The 20,074-nt window shown below is 43.5% G+C and overlaps 1 protein-coding gene across 1 annotated transcript in view; it reads left to right on the top strand.

Annotated features, from left to right (window-relative positions):
- Window positions 1-20,074, top strand: part of lss (lanosterol synthase (2,3-oxidosqualene-lanosterol cyclase)) — a 138,870-nt gene that overhangs the window by 45,070 nt on the left and 73,726 nt on the right. Inside the window, exons 10-14 of the mRNA XM_070876275.1 lie at window positions 650-747; window positions 2,089-2,116; window positions 4,515-4,571; window positions 10,731-10,802; window positions 13,986-14,036. Of these exons, the coding sequence (XP_070732376.1) occupies window positions 650-747; window positions 2,089-2,116; window positions 4,515-4,571; window positions 10,731-10,802; window positions 13,986-14,036 (306 nt within the window). The remainder of the gene's footprint in view (window positions 1-649; window positions 748-2,088; window positions 2,117-4,514; window positions 4,572-10,730; window positions 10,803-13,985; window positions 14,037-20,074) is intronic.

Here is a 20,074-nt window from a genome sequence, read left to right as displayed (position 1 = left end):
GCTTTATAAATAGAGGCACAGAATATAAAAGCAAGAAAGTTATGCTAAACTTTTAGTTATGGCAAACACTGATTGGGCTCAACTGGAGTATTGTGTCCAATTCTGGGCACTGCACTTCAGGAAGTATGTCAAGGTCTCATAGAGGGTGCAAGGGAGATTTACTGGAATGGTACGAGGGATGAAAGACTTCAGTTAAGTGGAGACACTGGGCTTGTTCTCCTTAGAGCAAAGAAGGCTATGGGGAGATTTGATAAAATAAAGATTTGTATTTATATAGCGCCTATCACGTCCACCAGACGACTTAAAGCTCTTTGCAGCCAATGAAGTACTTTTGGAGTGTAGTCACTGTTGTAATGTTGGAAACATTACTTATTACAGCTTACCAGTGTTGATGGTACAATATTGTATCCTCACTTTATACTGATGGGTGTTCTGTGTTACACACTGTGTACATGGTATGAAAACAAAGCTCTTCTCAGAAGTTACAATGAGATTGTCTACTGTGAGTGTACCGTGCTGTTGATGTATAGGAGGCCAACGTGATCATATGATGCTGTCAGTGTGAACAGGGTCATGTGACCATATTTGGATGGAGCTCAATTGGGGACTCCTTCCTTCACTATTATCTATGATTCTATTTGTTTTCTAGATTTCCAAAACGATCAACATGTTAGTTCGCTGGCATGTGGAGGGTCACGAGTCCCCTGCTTTCCAGGAACATGTTTCTCGTATCCCAGACTATCTCTGGTAAGTTATCTGTCTGGATTGCTTTGGGATGAGATAGTAAAGACCAGCTGAGCTTGGTTTGGGAATGGGGATGGGTCATAACCATTCTATACCTGCACCATTGCTTCTGTTGCTTATTTACTTATACTCTAGTCGATCTGAGCTTTTATGTTTTGTCAATGTCTCCTCTATTTTCTTGCTCTGTAATACTGTTACTCCTGGCTAGTACATTTAAAATCATTAAGGGTTTTGATGTGGAGGACATCGATTGAAGATCATCAGACGAGGTAAGAGAGATGTTAGAAGAATTTGCAGGCATCTCTGACGCTCATCATGGACGGCTCTCACCTTGAAAGTCCAATGTTTGTAAAGGCCTTTGCCACACCTTGGGTATGACACCTTTTCTTAGTTAAGAAATTAGGTTCATTTCAGTCCCTTCCCCAAGATTTATACCCCTAAAAACGATCCGGTGTTATTTTGGCATATTTATATGATTGTTTAGTTTCTTGCTCACTTTATAAAGTGAGACGGAGCTGAGGATGAGAATAGATATAGGAAAACAAAAATGCTTCCTGCTGTGCGTGTGTCAAAGCTGAGTATCAGAATGTAGCAGTACTGCTGTAGTAATGCTTTTCATTATAACAGTACCTGATGCAGCTAGTTAGAGCATGGCAGTACAGTAACACCATACATGGCAGTACACTGATACCGTAACAACTGTGTTGCTCACTTTGAGGTGCTCAGGAACCAACACGGCACAAATGGCCACATGGTAGATTGGCGCTTTACTAGAACTGTTGGAACCAGAAAATCAAACACGATTGTGGAAACACTATTGCCACAAGGACTGCAGGCGGTTCAAGGGAAAGGCCTCACCAGTACCTTCTCGGCAACTAGCGACAGGCAATAAAATGAGGCCTTGTCAACACCGCCCACATCCTGAGAGCAATTTTTTTTAAATTCAAACATTTGTAATGCCAGATGGATGTGGGAGGGAGGTATGGAATGTCCTGCAACCATTCCAACTTGTCAGGGCTGTCACTGATTATATTGACATCTGCAGCTTCATCCCCTGCCAACCTTCACACCAAACTCACCACAGCTATCTGCTGAAGAAGGGTTTGTGTTGAGGTTTGGTGTGAAGCTCTGACGAGGGGAAGAATAGGAATTTGACAGAAGCAACATAGTTAGTTCATCTGACTGATTACAAATTGCCATTGTAACATCAGTAATGTGTGCACATTATGCCATGAAGTGAGCTTGGTGCACAGTACAGACATTGCTGATTACTGCAGCACCTCACTGAACACTGTTGCACTGCCTCCAAACAACCTCCTCATAATCTTTTAATTCAATTCACAGGCTTGGCCTTGACGGACTGAAGATGCAGGTGAAGTATTTCCTTTTTAAATTCATTTTTGAGTTAATGTAAAGAACACTGGTAGGGGATCTCATTAATGGATTTGGCAGGTTTTCGGAGAGCTGCAGCTCTCTGGTTGTTTTTCTGCAATGTATGACTTTCTACAAATTAAACCAGTAATGCTACTTTCCTCTTTGCAGTAAATGTTCTTTTTGATGTATCACCATGCACTTTTCTTTAGATACGTGAATGGTTTTTGGATTCTTTGTATGGAATTAGTCACTTACAGGAACACTAAATTCCAGTGGTGTAGGCCATGTTTGCACTTGGGGCCCAATTTTGGTCAAAGCCAAGTTCCGCCCATGAACTGTCGAAAGGACCGCTAAGATCCTGACGGTATTTTGGGCGGAAGTTTGATCGAAAAATGGGGGGGAAAAACCCTGGCGGTAAAAATGGGCATGACACGCCGATTCTGGGTGGCAGCGGGCAGTCGGTCAGATTCTGGGTGGCAAATGCAATCCTCAGCAGTGTGACCCAGGGAGGCAGGAATGGGAAAAAAATGTTCAACAAATGGAAAAAAAAATATTACAAATCCTTCAGAGGACCCTATCCACCAAAATCGCTCCAAAAGAAATGAAGAAAACCAGTTCACTAACCTTTTCTTGCAGGTCTTCATACTTACTGTTCAGGTAAGACCTGCCTCCACACGGCGTCTCTTCTGCTGCTGGAGCGGAGGAGCGCCCGGACCAATCTGGGGAGGGAGTGGGCGTTGCATGCCAGCGGACGCTCCCCAGCGGTCTTCTCTCCCCGCCGGCGGGGGGGCCTCACCAAACTCGCTCGGAGGGGAGAGCGCCCAAAAAAGCACGGAGGTACCAGCGGTAAGTTCACCAAATTCTGGCCCGTAGAATAATACAGCACAGAAGGAGGCCGATCATCCCATCGAGTCTGCACCAGCCTTTCGAAGGGCAATCCAGTTAGTCCTACTCCCTGCTCTTTCCCAATACCCGTGCAATTTATTCTCCAAGTATTTATCCAATTCCCTTCTGAAGGCTACTATTGAATCTGTATCCACCACCCTGTCAGGCAGAGCATTCCAAATCCTAACCACTCATTGTGTAAAAAAAGCTTTTTTCTCATGTCATCTCTGGTTCTTTTGCCAATCACCCTAAAGGCTGTGCCCTCTGATTATCGACCCTTCATCCATTAGAAACCGCGTCTCTTTATTTACTCTGTCTAAATCCTTCATGATTTTAAGCATCTCTACCAGATCTCCTTAGTCTTCTCTGCTCTAAGGAGAACAATCCCAGCTTCTCCAGTCTATCCATGTAACTAATCCCTCATCACTGGAACCACTGTAGTAAATCTCTTCTGTACCCTCTCCAACGCCTTCACGTTCTTCCTAAAGTGTGGTGCCCAGAATTGGACACAATACTCCAGCTGGGGCCAAACTAGTGTTTTATATAGGTTTAGCGTAACTTCTTGGCTTTTGTACACTTATGCCTCGATTTATAAAGCCCAAGATCCCATATGCTTCATTAACTGCTTTGTTAACCTGTCCTGTCACTTTGTGCACAAGCACCCCCAGGTCTCTCTGTTCTTGCACCCCCTTTAAAGCTGTACCGTTTAGCATGTATTGATTCTCTTCATTCTTCCTACTAAAGTGTATCTTCTCGCCATTTAATTACTGTAAAATATTTCTCAACTGTTTTATTTCTTGTCAGAGCACTTTGTACTTACCTAGCATTCCTTAATTGTTATGACTTTTTGTGGAGCCAGCACAAGTCACAGATTATGCTTCACACTCTTTGATCATTAGGTGTTGTGGAGTCGGGGATGGCTGAGAGCACCTGCTGGCAAAGAACTTGTATAGCAGTGAAGCAGAAACGCCACTGGGGCCGGTGAGCACTGGTTGGTTACTAAGCAAGATGAATATCCAGTTCTGACGAAGGGTCATGGACCTGAAACGTTAACTCTGTTTCTCTCTCCTCAGATGCTGCCTGACCTGCTGAATATTTCCAGCACTATCTGTTTTTATTTCAGATTCCAGCATCTGCAGTATATTGCTTTTGAATATAAGTAAGAGTACCTCGAGGATTGACTTCTCATGCTTCCCTTGCCAGCCTCCCTGTCATGTAGGGGCCTCTTTCTAAATCTGAGTTGTTTTTGGTCGTTGAGCATGCCATAGAAAGAATTGGCAGGAATTGTATTTTTGATTTTCACTGCAGTAAGAGCTGAGAAGCAGTAAGAAATTTGAATGACCTTGACTCTGGCAGCTACTGGCAAATTAGATATTGATTGGAGCTGCCAGAGAAGCTATTTGTAATGAGATTAGATTAATAGACTGCAACATCTACACTGTAGTACAGTCAGTGCAATGAGCATTGGGTATTCACAGAAATGTACTGAAATATCTCTATCTCTGTCCCAGGGTACCAACGGTTCCCAGCTGTGGGATACAGCTTTTGCCATCCAAGCCTACCTTGAGGTGAGCAACCTGACTGGTTGAACAAATAGAATTTCTCTCATAATGAAAATAGTAACCCAAAGCTGAACAGTTTGTTGAGCATAAAATGTGCTCTTTACAGAGGTTGGCTTTTGATTGATCCAGTTATCTGATAGAATCCTCATTTCAAGGGACTGCCTATGATGATGATGAGAATGACTAATTATTGGACTTATTTGAGCTGTAATTTCAATTGCTCTCTCCTCCCCAACTCTGTCACCTAGAGACACTGAAACCTTGTAGTGTTTCCAGTAATAACCTAGCTGAGATCAGGCAACTCAACATAAACCCAGGATCAAACATGGAAGCTTCCTGCTTTATATAGCTCTGAACTTAAACCATGTGATTCATTAACTAATAGATTTGTGTAGAAAGTCCTGCCTGAAACTATTCTGTATGCAATTGATTTAGAGATCAGACTGAAAAGTAAAAGCACACAGTAGGCTCGTTTATGATGTAACATTGTATCTCCATCACATCGCGACAGTGGTGACCAATAATCAGCCCCTGTGCTGTTGCTAATTCTGCCCTCTTGAGCATCCCTGATTATAATCGCTCAATCATTGGTGGCAGTGCCTTCTGTTGCCTGGGCCCCAAGCCCTGGAACTCCCTACCTAAACCTCTCCACCTCTCTACCTCTCGTTCTTCCTTCAAGACGCTCCTTAAAACATACCTCTGAACAAGCTTTTGGTCACCTGCACTAATTTCTACTTGTGTGGCTTGGTGTCAAACTGTTTTATCTCCTAATACTCCTGTGAAGCGCCTTAGGATGTTTCACTATGTTAAAGGTGCTATATAAATACAAGTTGTTGCACTTTTTCTGTGGTGATGTAACTGGAGTTGGATGGGTATGTAGTGTTTTAGGTACTTTAGTCTGTGGTTCTACTGACTGGTTAGAGAATATTGCTATCTCGCAGAATGATTATCAGATTGAATGGATTCCTCCAACTCTGGAGATCCTTTATAAGTATGAGTGCAGTCCTTGAGCCTTGACATTTTAATATTTTTAACTTTCCCCCCCCCCCCCCCCCCCCCCAAATTGAGAAAGGAAGTGAGCTGAGATCAGGAAATCAGACATACTGCGCACAATGCTGAAGGATGCACACAATTCCCTGTGGTGAATCCTGATCTTGGCTGGAATGTTTAGGATACCCATATAGTGTCTGCTTGACCCCTTACCTGCTGAAGGTGTGGAATTCCTAAGACCCTATGGTGACTCCCCCAGAATGTTGATGGTGGGAGATTCGGCAATGGTAATGCCATTTAATGTCAAGGGGCGGTGATTTAACTCTCGCTTGTTGGAGATAGTTATTGCCTGGTACTTGTGTGGTGCGAATGTTACTTGCCACTTATCCGTCAACCCTGAATATTGTCCAGTTCTTGCTGCATGTGGGCATGGACTGCTTCATTATCTGAGGAGATGAGAATGGAACTCAACACTGTGCAATCATCAGCGAACATCCCCACTTCTGATCATCTGATGGAGGAAGCAGCTGAAGATGGTCTAGAATATTGCCCTGAGGAACTCCTCCAGTGATGTTCTGGGGCTGAGATGATTGACCTCCAACAGCCACAACTATCTTCCTTTGAACATAAGAAATAGGAGCAGGAGAAGGCCATTTGGCCCCTCAACCCTGCTCCGCCATTCAATGAGATCATGGCTGATCTTCTACCACAACTCCATTTACCTTCACTGTCCCACATCCCTTGATTCTCTTAATATCCAAAAATCTATCAATCTCTATCTTGAATATACTCAATGACTGAGCTTCCACAGCTCTCTCAAGTAAAGTAAGATATTTCTCTTCATTTCAGTCCTAAATGGCTGATTCTGAGACTATGATCCCTGGTTCAAGACTCCCCAACCAGGGGAAACATCCTCCCTGCCTCTACCCTGTCGAGCCCTGTAATCATTTTGTACGTTGCACCTAAACTCTAGCAAATATAGGCCTAGTCACTTAATCTCTCCTCACAGAACAATTCCCAACCCCGCCCCTGCCATCACAGGAATCAGTCTGGTAAGCCTTCGTTGCACTCCCTCTATGGCAAGTATATCCATCCTTGGGTAAGGAGACAACTGTACACAATACTCCAGGTGCGGTCTCACCAGGGCCCTATATAATTGCAGTAAGCCGTCTTTACTCTTGTACTCAAATCCTCTTGTAATAAAGGCCAACATACCATTTGCTTTCTTAATTGCTTGCTGTACCTGCGTGTTAACTTTCAGTGATTCGTGCACAAGGACACCCAGGTCCCTCTGAACACCAACATTTCCCAATATCTCACCATATTAAAAAAAAAATACACTGCTTTTCTATTTTTCCTACCAAAGTGGATAACTTCCCAAATTTCCACATTATATACCATTTGCTATGTTCTTGCCCACTCATGTAGCCTGTCTCTATCCCCTTGAAACCTCTTTTACATCCTCCTCACAACTTACATTCCAACCTAGCTTTGTATCATCAGCAAACGTGGATATATTACATTTGGTGCCCTCAGCCAAATCATTGATATATAGATTGTGAATAGCTGAGGCCCAAGCACTGATCCTTGCGATACCCCACTAGTTACTGCCTGCCTACCTGAAAATGACCAGTTTATTTCTACACTCTGTTTTCTGTCCGTTAACCAATCCACGCTGGTATATTACCCCCAATCCCATGAGCCCTAATTTTGTTTCATAGCCTTTTGTGTGGCACCTTATTGAATGCCTTCTGAAAATCCAAATACGCCACATCCACTCCCTTATCTATTCTGCAAGTTACAATCTCAAAAACTCTAGCAGATTTGTCAAACATGATTTCCCTTTCATAAATCAGTGTTGGCTCTGCTCAATCTTATTATTATTTTCTAAGTGCCCTGTTAACACGTCCCTAATAGATTCTAGCATTTTCTCTACTACTGATGTCTGTGAAAATACTAGAATCTATTATTAAAGACCTGCTAGGTGTGACTGTAGCAAGTGGACTGTTTTCCCCCTCATTCTCACTGACTTCAATTTTACTAGGGCTCCTTGATGTCGAGGGCAGTCACTCTCACCTCGCCTCTGGAATTCAGCTCTGTTGTCCATGTTTGGACCGAGGCTGTAATGAGGTCTGGAGCCGAGTGGTCCTGGCGAAACCCAAACTGAGCATTGCTGAGTAAGTGCCGCTTAATAGCACTGTCGATAATACCTTCCATCACTTTGCTGATGATTGAGAGTAGACTGATGGGGTGGTAATTGGCCAGATTTGATTTGTCCTGCTTTTTGTGGACAGGACATACCTGGGCAATTTTCCACATTGTTGGGAAGATGCCAGTGTTGTAGCTGCGCTGGAACAGCTTAGCTAGAGGCATGGCTAGTTCTAGTGCACAAGTCTTCAGCACGATAGCCATGATGTTGTCGGGGCCCATAGGCTTTGCTGTATCCAGTGCGCTCAGCCGTTTCTTGATATCACGTGGAGTGAATTGAATTGGCTGAAGACTGGCTTCTGTGATGGTAGGACTACAGGAATAGGCTGATATGGATCATCCACTCGGCACTTCTAACCGAAGATGGTTGCAAACGCTTCACTCTTGTCTTTTGCACTTGCGTGCTTGGCTCCGCCATTATTGAGGATGGAATATTCATGGAGCCTCTTCCTCCCGTTAGGAAACATAATTGGACCAGCCACACACATACTGTGGTGAGAGGCTGGGTATTCTGCGATGAGGGTCTCTCCTTCTGACTCCCCCAAAGTCTTTCCACCATCTACAAGGCTCAAGTCAGGAGTGTGATGGACTCCTCTCAGCGGATTGGAAAACCGCAAATGTAACACCCCTATTTAAAAAAAGGAGGTAGACAGAAAGCAGGAAACTATAGACCAGTTAGCCTAACATCTGTCATTGGGGAAATGCTGCAGTCCATTATTAAGGAAGCAATAGCAGGACATTTGGAAAAGCATGATTCAATCAAGCAGAGTCAGCATGGTTTTATGAAAGGGAAATCATGTTTGACAAATTTGCTGGAGTTCTTTGAGGATGTAACGAACAGGGTGGATAAGGGGGAACCAGTGGATGTGGTGTATTTGGATTTCCAGAAGGCATTCGATAAGGTGCCACATAAAAGGTTACTGCACAAGATAAAAGTTCACGGGGTTGGGGGTAATATATTAGCATGGATAGAGGATTGGCTAACTAACAGAAAACAGAGAGTCGGGATAAATGAGTCATTTTCCGGTGGGAAACAATAACTAGTGGGGTGCCACAGGGATCGGTGCTGGGGCCTCAACTATTTACAATCTATATTAATGACTTGGATGAAGGGACTGAGTGTAATGTAGCCAAGTTTGCTGCTGATACAAAGATGGGTGGGAGAGCAAATTGTGAGGAGGACACAAGAAATCTGAAAAGGGATATACAGGCTAAGTGAGTGGGAAAAGTTTGGCAGATGGAATATAATGTGGGAATATGTGAGGTAATCCACTCTGTCAGGAAATAATAGAAAAGCAAATTATAATTTAAATGGAGAAAAATTGCAAAGTGCTGCAGTACAGAGGGACCTGGGAGTCCTTGTGCATGAACACAAAAAGTTAGTATACAGGTACAGCAAGTAATCAGGAAGTCAAATAGAATGTTGGCCTTTTTTGCAAGGGGGATGGAGTATTAAAACCGAGAAGTCCTGCTACAACTGTTCAGGGTATTGGTGAGGCCACACCTAGAGTACTGTGTACAGTTTTGGTCTCCGTATTTAAGGAAGGATATACTTGCCTTGGAGGCTGTTCAGAGAAGGTTCACTAGGTTAGTTCTGGAGATGAGAGGGTTGACTTATGAAGATAGATTGAATAGATTGGGCATATAAATATTGGAGTTCAGAAGAATGAGAGGTGATCTTATTGAAACATACAAGAAAATGAGGGGGCTCGACAAAGTGGATGCAGAGAGGATATTTCCACTCATAGGGGAAGCTAAAACTAGGGGACATAGTCTTAAAATAAGGGGCTGCCCATTTAAAACTGAAATGAGGAGGAATTTCTTCTGGGGGTTGTAAATCTGTGGAATTCTCTGCCCCAGAGAACTGTGGAGGCTGGGTCATTGAATATATTTAAGGTGGAGATGGACAGATTTTTGAGCGATAGGGGAATAAAGGGTTATGAGGAGCGGGCAGGGAAGTGGAGCTGAGTCCATGATCAGATGAACCATGATCTTATTAAATGGCGGAGCAGGCTTGAGGGGCTAAATGGCCTACTTCTGCTCCTATGTCTTATGTTCTCTCCGCTTGCCTGAATGAGTGCAGCTCCAACAACACTCAAGAAGCTCAAGACCATCCAGGACAAAGTAGCCCGCTTGTTTGGCACCCCATCCACCACCTTTAACGTTAACTCCCTCCACCACCGGCACACCGTGGTTGCAGTGTGTACCATCTACAAGATGCACAAGAAGGATTACCTTCACACGGACTGCAGCAGATCAAGATCAGATCACCACCACAGCTTCTTAGGCTGCACCTCCAAGCCTGCGACCTCTACCATCTAGAGTGACAAGGGCAGCAGGCGCATGGGAACACCATCCCCTGCAAATTCCCCTCAAAGTTACACTCCATCCTGACTTGGAAATATATCACCGTTCCTTCATCATCGTTAGGTCAAAATCCTGGAACAAAAAGAAAATCAAAGCTTGCATGAAATAATGGATGGTTATAATCACAGGTACTGGTTCCATTCCTAATCTATCAGATGGGATCAGCATATGCCATGACCGAGAAAGAAAGACTTGCATTTATATAGCGCCTTTCACGACCTCCGGACGTCTCAAAGTGCTTTACAGCCAATTAAGTACTTTTGGAGTGTAGTCACTGTTGTAATGTGAGAAACCTGGCAGCCAGTTTTGTGCACAACAAGCTCCCACAAACAGCAATGTGATAATGCCCAGATAATCTGTTATTGTTATGTTGTTTGAGGATAAATATTAAACCAAGAAACCAACAGTACCCTTCCATTAATTCCAACATTGCAGCCATTCTAAGAGGAAAAATAGTGAGGAATCTACTCCTTTTGTCTGTGCTGCATTCGTATTGGTTTCCCCAGAGGTGAAAGATAATATTGTCTCTAGGCCCAGGTGTGCGCATGTTTTTTATTCTCTAAGTGATCTGATAACTTCTGATATTTTCTCTTGATGCAGGCAGGAGCTCAGGAAATCCCAGAATTCACCGCCTGCCTCAAACATGCCCATGAGTACCTCCGAATCACACAGGTAATGTCAGATATTGAGTACAAAATAAACATTGCCACGTTCTGACTGTATGCAGAAATCTGGTTTCTCTGTGTCCTTCAGGCTTGATATTATGACTGATGCTTTTTTAAAAAACATTTTTATATATTCAAATCCAACATTCAGTGTGCAGCACAGTGAGACTCTGATGCACTGCAGCATATTTGGGAAGTTCCAAGTGTAGAACGAGAAGCAAACTCTTGGACAAAACCTAAATCAATATAAAGAGACAGGTGAGCATTTTTCAAATGGTCCTATAATTGGAGCAGACAGCTCCACACATTCCAGGAAGACTGTTGATTTTCGCAGAGCTTTTATCTGGGATTTGTAATAAGCTTGAAGGGGGCACACAAAGCTTACAAAAACTGGTGTTTATCTTGGACTAAACAGTATGGAAACTGACCTGGACCATAGTAGACCTTGAGGAGTATCAAAAGCTGCAGACTTCTGCAGTGAAATGCCACTTCCAGAAACTTTCATTACTATAATATCTTTTACTTCATCAGGATGTCGAAAAAAATAACTGATTTGTGGACGTAATTTTAAAGTGTAGTCAGTGTTATGTAGGCAGACATGACAGCCAATTGACACCCAGCAGGATCCCACAGACAGCGATGTGACCAGCTAATGTATTTTTGAGGATGAATAAAAGTTGACTACAACATCGGGCGAACTCTTTGAATAGTGCCGTGGGATCTTTAACATCTACCTGAACAGGCAGAGCGGCTGTCGGTTTAACATCTTGTCATGTATTCAACTATCATTGTAACCCATGTATAAGCTGACCTAAGTTGTACACCTTGAGAACATTGACCACAAGGGGGTGAACTTGTGGGAGACACTCCTAACCTGGACTTTCAGGTATAAAAGGGGAAGCTCCACCCATCTTCAGCACTTGAGGTCTTTGTAATAAAGGTAACTGGTCACAGAGTGACCTTCTCTCAAGTATGGGCCTCGTGTGCATTTATACTGTATAGTAAGGACATATCACATCTCATCCAAAATAACGACTTTAATACTGTACTACATTGGAGTGTCAATGTTGATTATTTTCCCAAGTCCTAGAGTGAAGATTGAACCTGACCTGGAGGAGAGTGTGCTACCACTCACACCAGCTGATCATTTTGAAAGTCAGCTAGTTGTCCTTGTGATTTTTCTTATTACATACCTCGAGGGCATGGGTGTCATACTCAAGTTACATGGACATTCTGGCACTTGGAGTGGGCCATATTCAGCAAAACCTATTCGTACACAATGGGGTGGAATTGGTGTGTGTTTTGTCCGTTATTTGGCTGTAAAACGGACACCATGTGTACCAATTTCTGAGTGTGAAATTCTGCGCTGGCAGGGTGGCCGTCGCCATATTGGTCCTCACTTTTTTTTAGTCGCCCATGGCAGCTGCCTGAAATCAGTGTTGCACCAGTTTAAATATTCAAAGTATCCTGTCCCTTTGACATAATGCATTAAAAAACTAGGTGGAGCATGCACCGTGCAAGCTCAGCCTAGTGTTTCCAACTCGAGACTGGTCCTTCAAGGAACTGGAGGCAGCTGAAGAAATTGTTGGGAAAGTTTTGTTTACTTCCCCTTCTGTGGAGTGTGAAGTAGCAGGAGTGCTCCAGCTTCACAGCACTACTTTGGGCCAATGCTGACTGTACTCTGCCCTCCTGCAGCTCCTCCACGTATTGGAGCTTGTGATGTTCCCTGAGAATCTTCAGTCTCCATCCTCTTCCCATTCGCCCATCAGTGAAGATAATTTTTCACTATTTAACCACAGTAAGGTCCCCATGTTTTATTCACCCCTTTACTGGCTGCTCCACTCTCGGCACTGCTCCCACTCAGCACGTTGCTATTGCTGCTGCTGACTTTGCAGGAAATGTTGGGCTACACGCCCACCCCATTCCCCTCTTCCCCCTCAAGCCCCAATTCTTTTGACCACCAGTCCCCAGTTTCCTGACCCCACTTCTGTCCCAGTCACCCAACCCTGCCCCCACATTGTCTCAGGTGCTCAATTTCCACCCACCTGACCTCCCCAGAGTGCTGATTTTAATGTCCCGTCTCCATGTGTGTGCCGATAGGTGGAGGGGAGGATGATGTCACTGGGAGAGGGATTTGCGGCGTGAAGTTTAAAAGGCAGATTTTCCGGGCTGTTAGAAGCAGTTTCCGGGAGATTCATATCCCATTTCAAGACATAGGACCACCTTCAGAACACTGCGGGCCAGATGAATGTGTATCGTAGGCAGGATGTTTGACTCTCCTGTTCTGGGCATGAACTTTTATTAAAAAAAAGGTATGAGTGGCAGGTCTAACTTCAAGTTTTCTATTCTTGCGCTCCTTAAAATGTCTCGGCTGCAAGTGTTTAGTTTGAAGCTGATTCTAACGGACATGGTCAGAGAGTGGTCATTGATTGCCACCACTTGCAGTCTCTGGTGCATTTTGGAGAGAATACCTGTTGTATTATGAAGCACTGGGTCAGAGAGTCTATAATGACCCCTTGATTTATATTACGGAGTGACTGCTACCAATGACTGGAAGCTGCACAGAAGCGTTCTGCACATAAATCTGTGGTGGTGTAAATATGATTGTATAATAATATAGTCATAGCGCATGCCTAAATCTATGGAGCTATGGGATGGTTTAATAATGTATAATAGCACGGGCTGGTTTAAGTATTAATGTATGATATTTTTGCGGTGGGGTGGGGGAAGGGGAGAAGGTTTGTGGAGATTTATCTGTACAGTGCGCAGTGTTTACTGTGTTTTACTGGCACAGATTTTCTTTCCTGACAAGGCTCTGTTCAACGGTAGCGACCTCTTTTCACCAGCCCCTTCCCTACTTTCTCTTGAAGTGTTTTCTTAGTAATGGCGACAACATTTTTGTTTCAGTTAGCGAATAACCAAAAAAACACACACTGCGCAAGTACAACTACTTCAACTTCACTGGTAGCAGTTGCGTCCTTTATATTAAGTTCTGGGGGTGTCATGGTGTTGGTGCCCAGCTATAGGCACTGTGAACCAGTGAAATGTGAGCTTTTGACTAACCCTGCACACCATTGAGTTTCTCCTTAAAGGAACTGGGAGGGAAAGGCATAGAAACAAGTCTTGGGTGAGAGGTGGATAAACATAAAGAAGACGCCTTGCCTTAAATCTACCGTTGTCTTTTTTTCAGGTCCAAGACAATCCTCCAGATTATGACAAGTATTACCGCCAGATGAATAAGGTGATTTATCTCCGTATCCTGATTCATGAACTCAAACTTTCCCTGCCATGTTCTTTTAACCCAAAATGCCTTGCGATTTGAAGTTTGACTTGCAGTTACATTGAAATCAGCGTGGTTGATGATTTTGCTTTGCATTCATTTCTAAACAGTGTGTGGTCTCTCTCCTTAGACGTCAGAGCACTGTCAATGAACAGCAGTTTATATATCTATGACACACCTCGTGTAAAAAAAATTGTCTGAGTGCTTTAATAGGGGGAGAGGGAAAGATTGAGCACACAGTAAGGATTGGGGGGAGGGGGGAGGCGGCACAGGCCAAAGGTATGCGTTTCCAGGAGAGTTTTGGAAGGCTCGTCGAGAGCGAGCAGCCAGGGAAATTGGAGTCGGCACCAAAGCTGCTGGCAAAAGCCCTAAAAATGTCTTCTGTTTTGCTGACTTTGAGCTATAGGAAATTACAACTCATCCAGGACTTGATACCAGACAGGCAAGTGCATAATAACAGCTCTGGAGTCAATGATGGTGGTGGAGATGCTTATTCATTCATGAGATGTGGATGTCGCTGGTAAGGTCAGCAATTATTGTCCATCCCGAATTGCCCTCGAGAAGGTGATAGTGAGCTGCCGCCTTGAACCGCCGCAGTCGGTGTGGTGAAGGTACTCCCACAGTGCTGTTAGGAAGGGAGTTCCAGGATTTTGACCCAGCAACAATGAAGGAAGGATGATATATTTCCAAGCCAGGATGGTGTGTGACTTGGAGCTGGTGGTGTTCCCATGCACTTGCTGCCTTTGTCCTTCGACGTGATAGAGGTCAGGGATTTGAGAGGTGCTGTCGAAGAAGTCTTGGCGAGTTGCTACAATGCATTGGTACGCCGGTGGTGGAGAGAGTAGATGTTTAAGGTGGTGGATTGGGTGTCAATTCAGTGGATGACCTGGATGTTGTCGAGCGTTATTGGAGTTGCACTCATCCAGGCAAGTGGAGAGTATTCCATCACACTCATGACTTGTGTTCTGTGGATAGTGGAAAGGCTTTGGGGAGTCAGGAGGTAAGTCACTTGCCACAGAATACCCAGTCTCTGACCTGCTCTTGTAGCCATAGTATTTGTGGTTGGTCCAGTTAAGTTTCTTATCAATGATGACCCCCAGGATGTTGATGGTGGGGGTTTCGACGATACCATTAAATGTCAAGGGGAGGTGATTATACGTTCTCTTGTTGGAGATGGTCATTGCTTGGCTTGGGGTGATTGATGCTGAGGGGTAAGCGGGTAAATGTTAATAGAGGGTGACCTCCTCCACCATAAAGACACTGATAGTGCCTTGGGGTACATTAGAGATGACTGTCGGGATGGGAATAGAAACATTTTGAAAAGATGCAGTGACTGCATTGGCACAGGTTGGAGTAAAACCATGAAAAAGAATTGTGGAGATTGACCATGGAGGTGAATGGAGCATTCCACTCTGTCAAATAGAGCTGAGGGATGAAGGAGGACAGAAGGGCCTGCAAATATGTCATTGGTGACTTTGTCCAGGGTGCCTCATTACTGGCTAGAAACCAGATTGAGGGGAGCTCAAACGGAGTGATGGAGACTTGAGCATGTAGTTAGGTGGCAATGCTGCATTCAAGGATTTTTGATGAAACCGACAGATTGGAGATAGGGTATGAAGTTAGCTGGTGGGCCTTTAAGGAAGGGGGATGATTATTTTAAAAGGGTGGGATCAATACATGAAGCAAAGGAGAAGTTCGCCGTGTAAAATCAGACCGGTAAAAGGACCCCAGGTGCAGTGCTGGAGGAGCCTCGGCATTTGCCCTTATTCAACAGGTATGAGGTTTTTGCTGCCTGTGTGGATGAAGGGAAAGCCTGCAGGATGGATGAGCAGGCTGACCATGGTGCAGGAGGCCATTCAAGTGGGGAGAAGTGAAAGGGAATGTAGTTGTGGTAGGGGACAGTATAGTCCGAGGGGTAGATACTGTTCTCTGCAACTGCGACCGGGAGTTCCGATGGTTAAGTTGCCTGTCTGGTGCCAGGGTTAAAGACGACATCTCGTGGCTGGAGAAGGACTTGGAGTGGGAAGGGGAGAATCCAGTTGTCGTGGTCCATATAGAAACCAATGACATAGGTAGAACTAGGAATGAGATCTGCTGAGAGTTTGAGGAGTTGGGTTCCAAATTAAAAAGCAGAACCTCAAAGGGAACAATCTCTGGATTGTTACCTGAGCCACGTGCCAATTGGCATAGGAATAAGCAGATTAGACGCTTATATGTGTGGCTTAAAGAGTGGTGTGGGAGGCCCAAGGCGGTTTGCTTTGTGGAGCACTGGCACCAGTACTGGGGAAAGAGGAAGCTGTTCCTTTGGGACAGGCTCTACTTAAACTGGGCTGGAACCAGTGTCCTGGCGAATCGAATAACTAGGGCAGTAGACAGAGCTTTAAACTAATGAAGGGGTGGGGGTTGGAGGATTCAGGAAAGAGTAAATTTAAACGCAGCAAGACAAATGTCAAGGCTCCAGAGCAGAGCAGAGTTTTGGGTAAAAATAAGCAGAGTGGGTCAGGAAGAGACAGAGAGAGTAACAAAGGTAATAGGGCATCAGTGACTAAGGTGACTTCAGGGAAAAAATAGAAAATAGTCAAAGCTAAAAGCACTATATCTGAATGCGCGAAGCATTCACAACAAATTGGAGGAATTAATAAGGCAGATAGAAATGAATAGCCATTGCAGAGACGTGGTTGCAAAGTTACCAAGGTTGGGGACTAAATATTCAAGGATACTTAACTTTTAGAAGAGATGGGCAAAATGGAAAAGGAGGAGGGGTCGTCCTCATAATAAAGGATGGGATAAAGTTAGTAGAGAGAAAGGATCTTGGCTCGGAAAATCAAAAAGTAGAATCAGTTTGTTTGGAGCTAAGAAACAGCAAGGGGCAGAAAACATTGGTGGGAGTTGTTTATGGGCCCCGAAACAGTAGTTGTAATGTAGGGCAGAGTATTAATCAGGAAATTAGAGGCACATATTACAAGGGTAATACAGTAATCATGGGGGACTTCAATCTACATATAGACAGGGCAAACCAAATTTGCAGTAATAGTGTGGAGGACGAGTTCACGGAATGTATACAAGATAGTTTTCTAGATCTGTATGTTGAGGAATCAACTAGGGAATCGGCTATTTTAGATCTAGTATTGTGCAATGAGAAAGGGTTAATTAATAGCCTTGTAATAAAGGAGGCCTGGGGGAAGAGTGACCATAATACGATGGAATTTTATATTAAATTTGAAAGTGATTTAGTTCAATCCGAAACCAGGGTTTTAAATCTAAACAAAGCAAATTACGTATGTATGAGGGGAAAGTTGGCTAAGGTAGATTGGGATATCACATTAAAAAGGTACGTTAGTAGAAAAGCAATGGCTAGCATTTAAAGAATTAATACATAATTTACAACAAATTTACATTCCTTTAAGGCACAAAAACCCACAGGAAAACTGGTCCAACCATGGCTAACCAGAGAAGTTAAAGATAGTATTAGATCAAAGGAAGAGGCTTATAATGTTTCCAAAAAGAGCATTAAGCCTGAGGATTGGGAGAATTTTAGAATTTAGCAAAGGAGGACAAGAAATTGATAAAGGGAAAATAGAATGAGAGTAAACTAGTGAGAGACATAAAAACAGACTATAAAAGCTCTATAGGTATGTAAAGATGAAAAGATTAGCGAAAGTAAATGTGGGTCCCTTACAGGCTGAGACAGGAGAAATTATAATGGAGAATAAAGAAATTAAAAAAAAAAATACTGTGTCTGTCTTCACAGAAGAAGATGCAAAAAAATCTCCTGGAAATAGTGGTGAACCAAAGGTCTAGCGAGAATTAATAACTGAAAGAAATTAGTATTAGGGTAAAAAATAGTACTGGAGAAATTAATGGGACTGAAAGCCGATAAATCCCTTGGACCTGATGGCCTACATCCTAGGGTTTTGAAAGAGGGAGATAGTGGATGCATTGGTTGTCATCTTCTAAAATCTATGGAATTTTGGAACGGTTCCCATGGATTGGAAGATAGCAAATGTAAGACCACTATTTAAGAAAGGAAGGAAGAAAGAAAATGAGGAACTTTTAGACCAGTCAGCCTGATATCAGTAGTCAGGAAAATGCTAGAATCTATTATTAAGGATATGATAATGGGGCACTTAGAAAATAACAATAGGATTGGGCAGAGTCTACACGGATTTATGAAAGGGAAATCATGTTTGACAAATCTGATGGAGTTATTTGAGGTTGTAACTAGTAGAATAGATAAGGGGGAAACCAGTGGATGTGGGGTATTTGGATTTTCAGAAGGCATTCGATAAGGTGCCACACAAGAGGTTATGAAACAAAATTAGGGCTCATGGGGGTAATATACTAGCATGGATTGAGGATTGGTTAATGGACGGAAAACAGAGAGTAGGAATAAACAGGTCATTTTCAGGTTGACAGGCAGTAACTAGTCGGGTATCGCAAGCATCAGTGCTTGGGCCTCAGCTATTCACAATCTATATCAATGATTTGGATGAGGGGACCAAATGTAATATATCCAAGTTTGCTGATGATACAAAGCTAGGTGAGAATATAAGTTGTGAGGAGGATGCAAAGAGGCTTCAAGGGGATATAGACAAGCTATCTGAGTGGGCAAGAACATGGCAAATGGAATATAATGTGGAGAAATGTGAAGTTATCCACTTTGGTAGGAAAATAGAAAAGCAGAGTATTTTTTAAATGGTGAGAGATTGGTAAATGTTGGTGTTCAGAGGGACCTATGTTTCCTTGTACACGAATCATTGAAAGTTGACATGCAGGTACAACAAGCAATTAAGAGATGAAATGGCCTTTGTTACAAGAGGATTTGAGTACAAGAATATAGATGTCTTACTGCAAGTATATCGGGCCCTGGTGAGACCACACCTGGAGTATTATGTACAGTTTTGGTCTCCTTACCTAAGGAAGGATATACTTGCCATAGAGGGAGTGCAACGAAGGTTCATCAGACTGATTTCTGGGATGGGGGGGATTGTCCTGTTAGCGTGAATGTTTTCTCGGAAGAATCACTCAACACTCAGAGTCGGTTCCAACGCCAATGCGGCCTTTATTTTCTCTAGCGGGGAGGAAGCCTCAGGACTGGATCCAGGCACTTCTCTCCGACGAACAAAGAAACTCGTCGATATTTATATGTTTTACAATAGTTCTTTACAGTTACTCAGCCCACTTCGGCTGGACACAATCCAATCATAACGTTTATAGATTACATATAGGTTTCTTTAACCCAATAGAATTCTCCTGATATCTCAGGGGCTGTATGTTCGTTTTTTGTCAGCTCGGGCTGATTAATGACCTCGTTATGTGAGGTGGGTCTTCCCCCTTATCTCTGTTCCTCGGGCTCTGCTGTGTGAAGTCCTTAGTCAAAGGACATTCCACATTAGGTACTATAATGGTTCGTTTATAGTTATCTTGTCTGAAGTGAGTGAGCTAAGGCATTCCTGGTAGTGGGCCTCACAGGGTCATTGCTCGGTTAGCCCCAGTTCATTACTTGACTAACTGAGTACCCATCATGCTTGGGCAGCCATTTTATATGTGGCCACTTTAAACTTATATGAGTTTAGATATATTCAGCAGGTGCCTAATGCCTAGTGTTTTGATATATTCAGCAGGTGCCTAATGCCTAGTGTTTTGATATATTCAGCAGGTGCCTAATGCCTAGTGTTTTGATATATTCAGCAGGAGCCAAATGCCTACAACAGTCCTATGAGGAGAGATTGAGTAGACTAGGCCTACATTCTCAGTTTAGAAGAATGAGAGGTGATCTCATTGAAACATACAAAATTCTTTCAGGGCTTGACAGGGTAGACGCAGGGAGGATGTTTCCCCTGGCTGGGGAGTCTAGAACCAGGGATCACAGAATAAGGGTTCAGCCATTTAGGACTGAGATAAGACGACATTTCTTCACTCAGAGGGTGGTGAATCTTTGGAATTCTCTACCCCAGAGGGCTGTGGAGGCTGGGTCATTGAGTATATTCAAGACAGAG

This window comes from Pristiophorus japonicus, chromosome 3 (genome assembly GCF_044704955.1).
Source record: "Pristiophorus japonicus isolate sPriJap1 chromosome 3, sPriJap1.hap1, whole genome shotgun sequence".
Lineage (NCBI taxonomy): Eukaryota > Metazoa > Chordata > Chondrichthyes > Pristiophoridae > Pristiophorus > Pristiophorus japonicus.
This window is presented reverse-complemented; position numbering and strand designations above follow the sequence as displayed.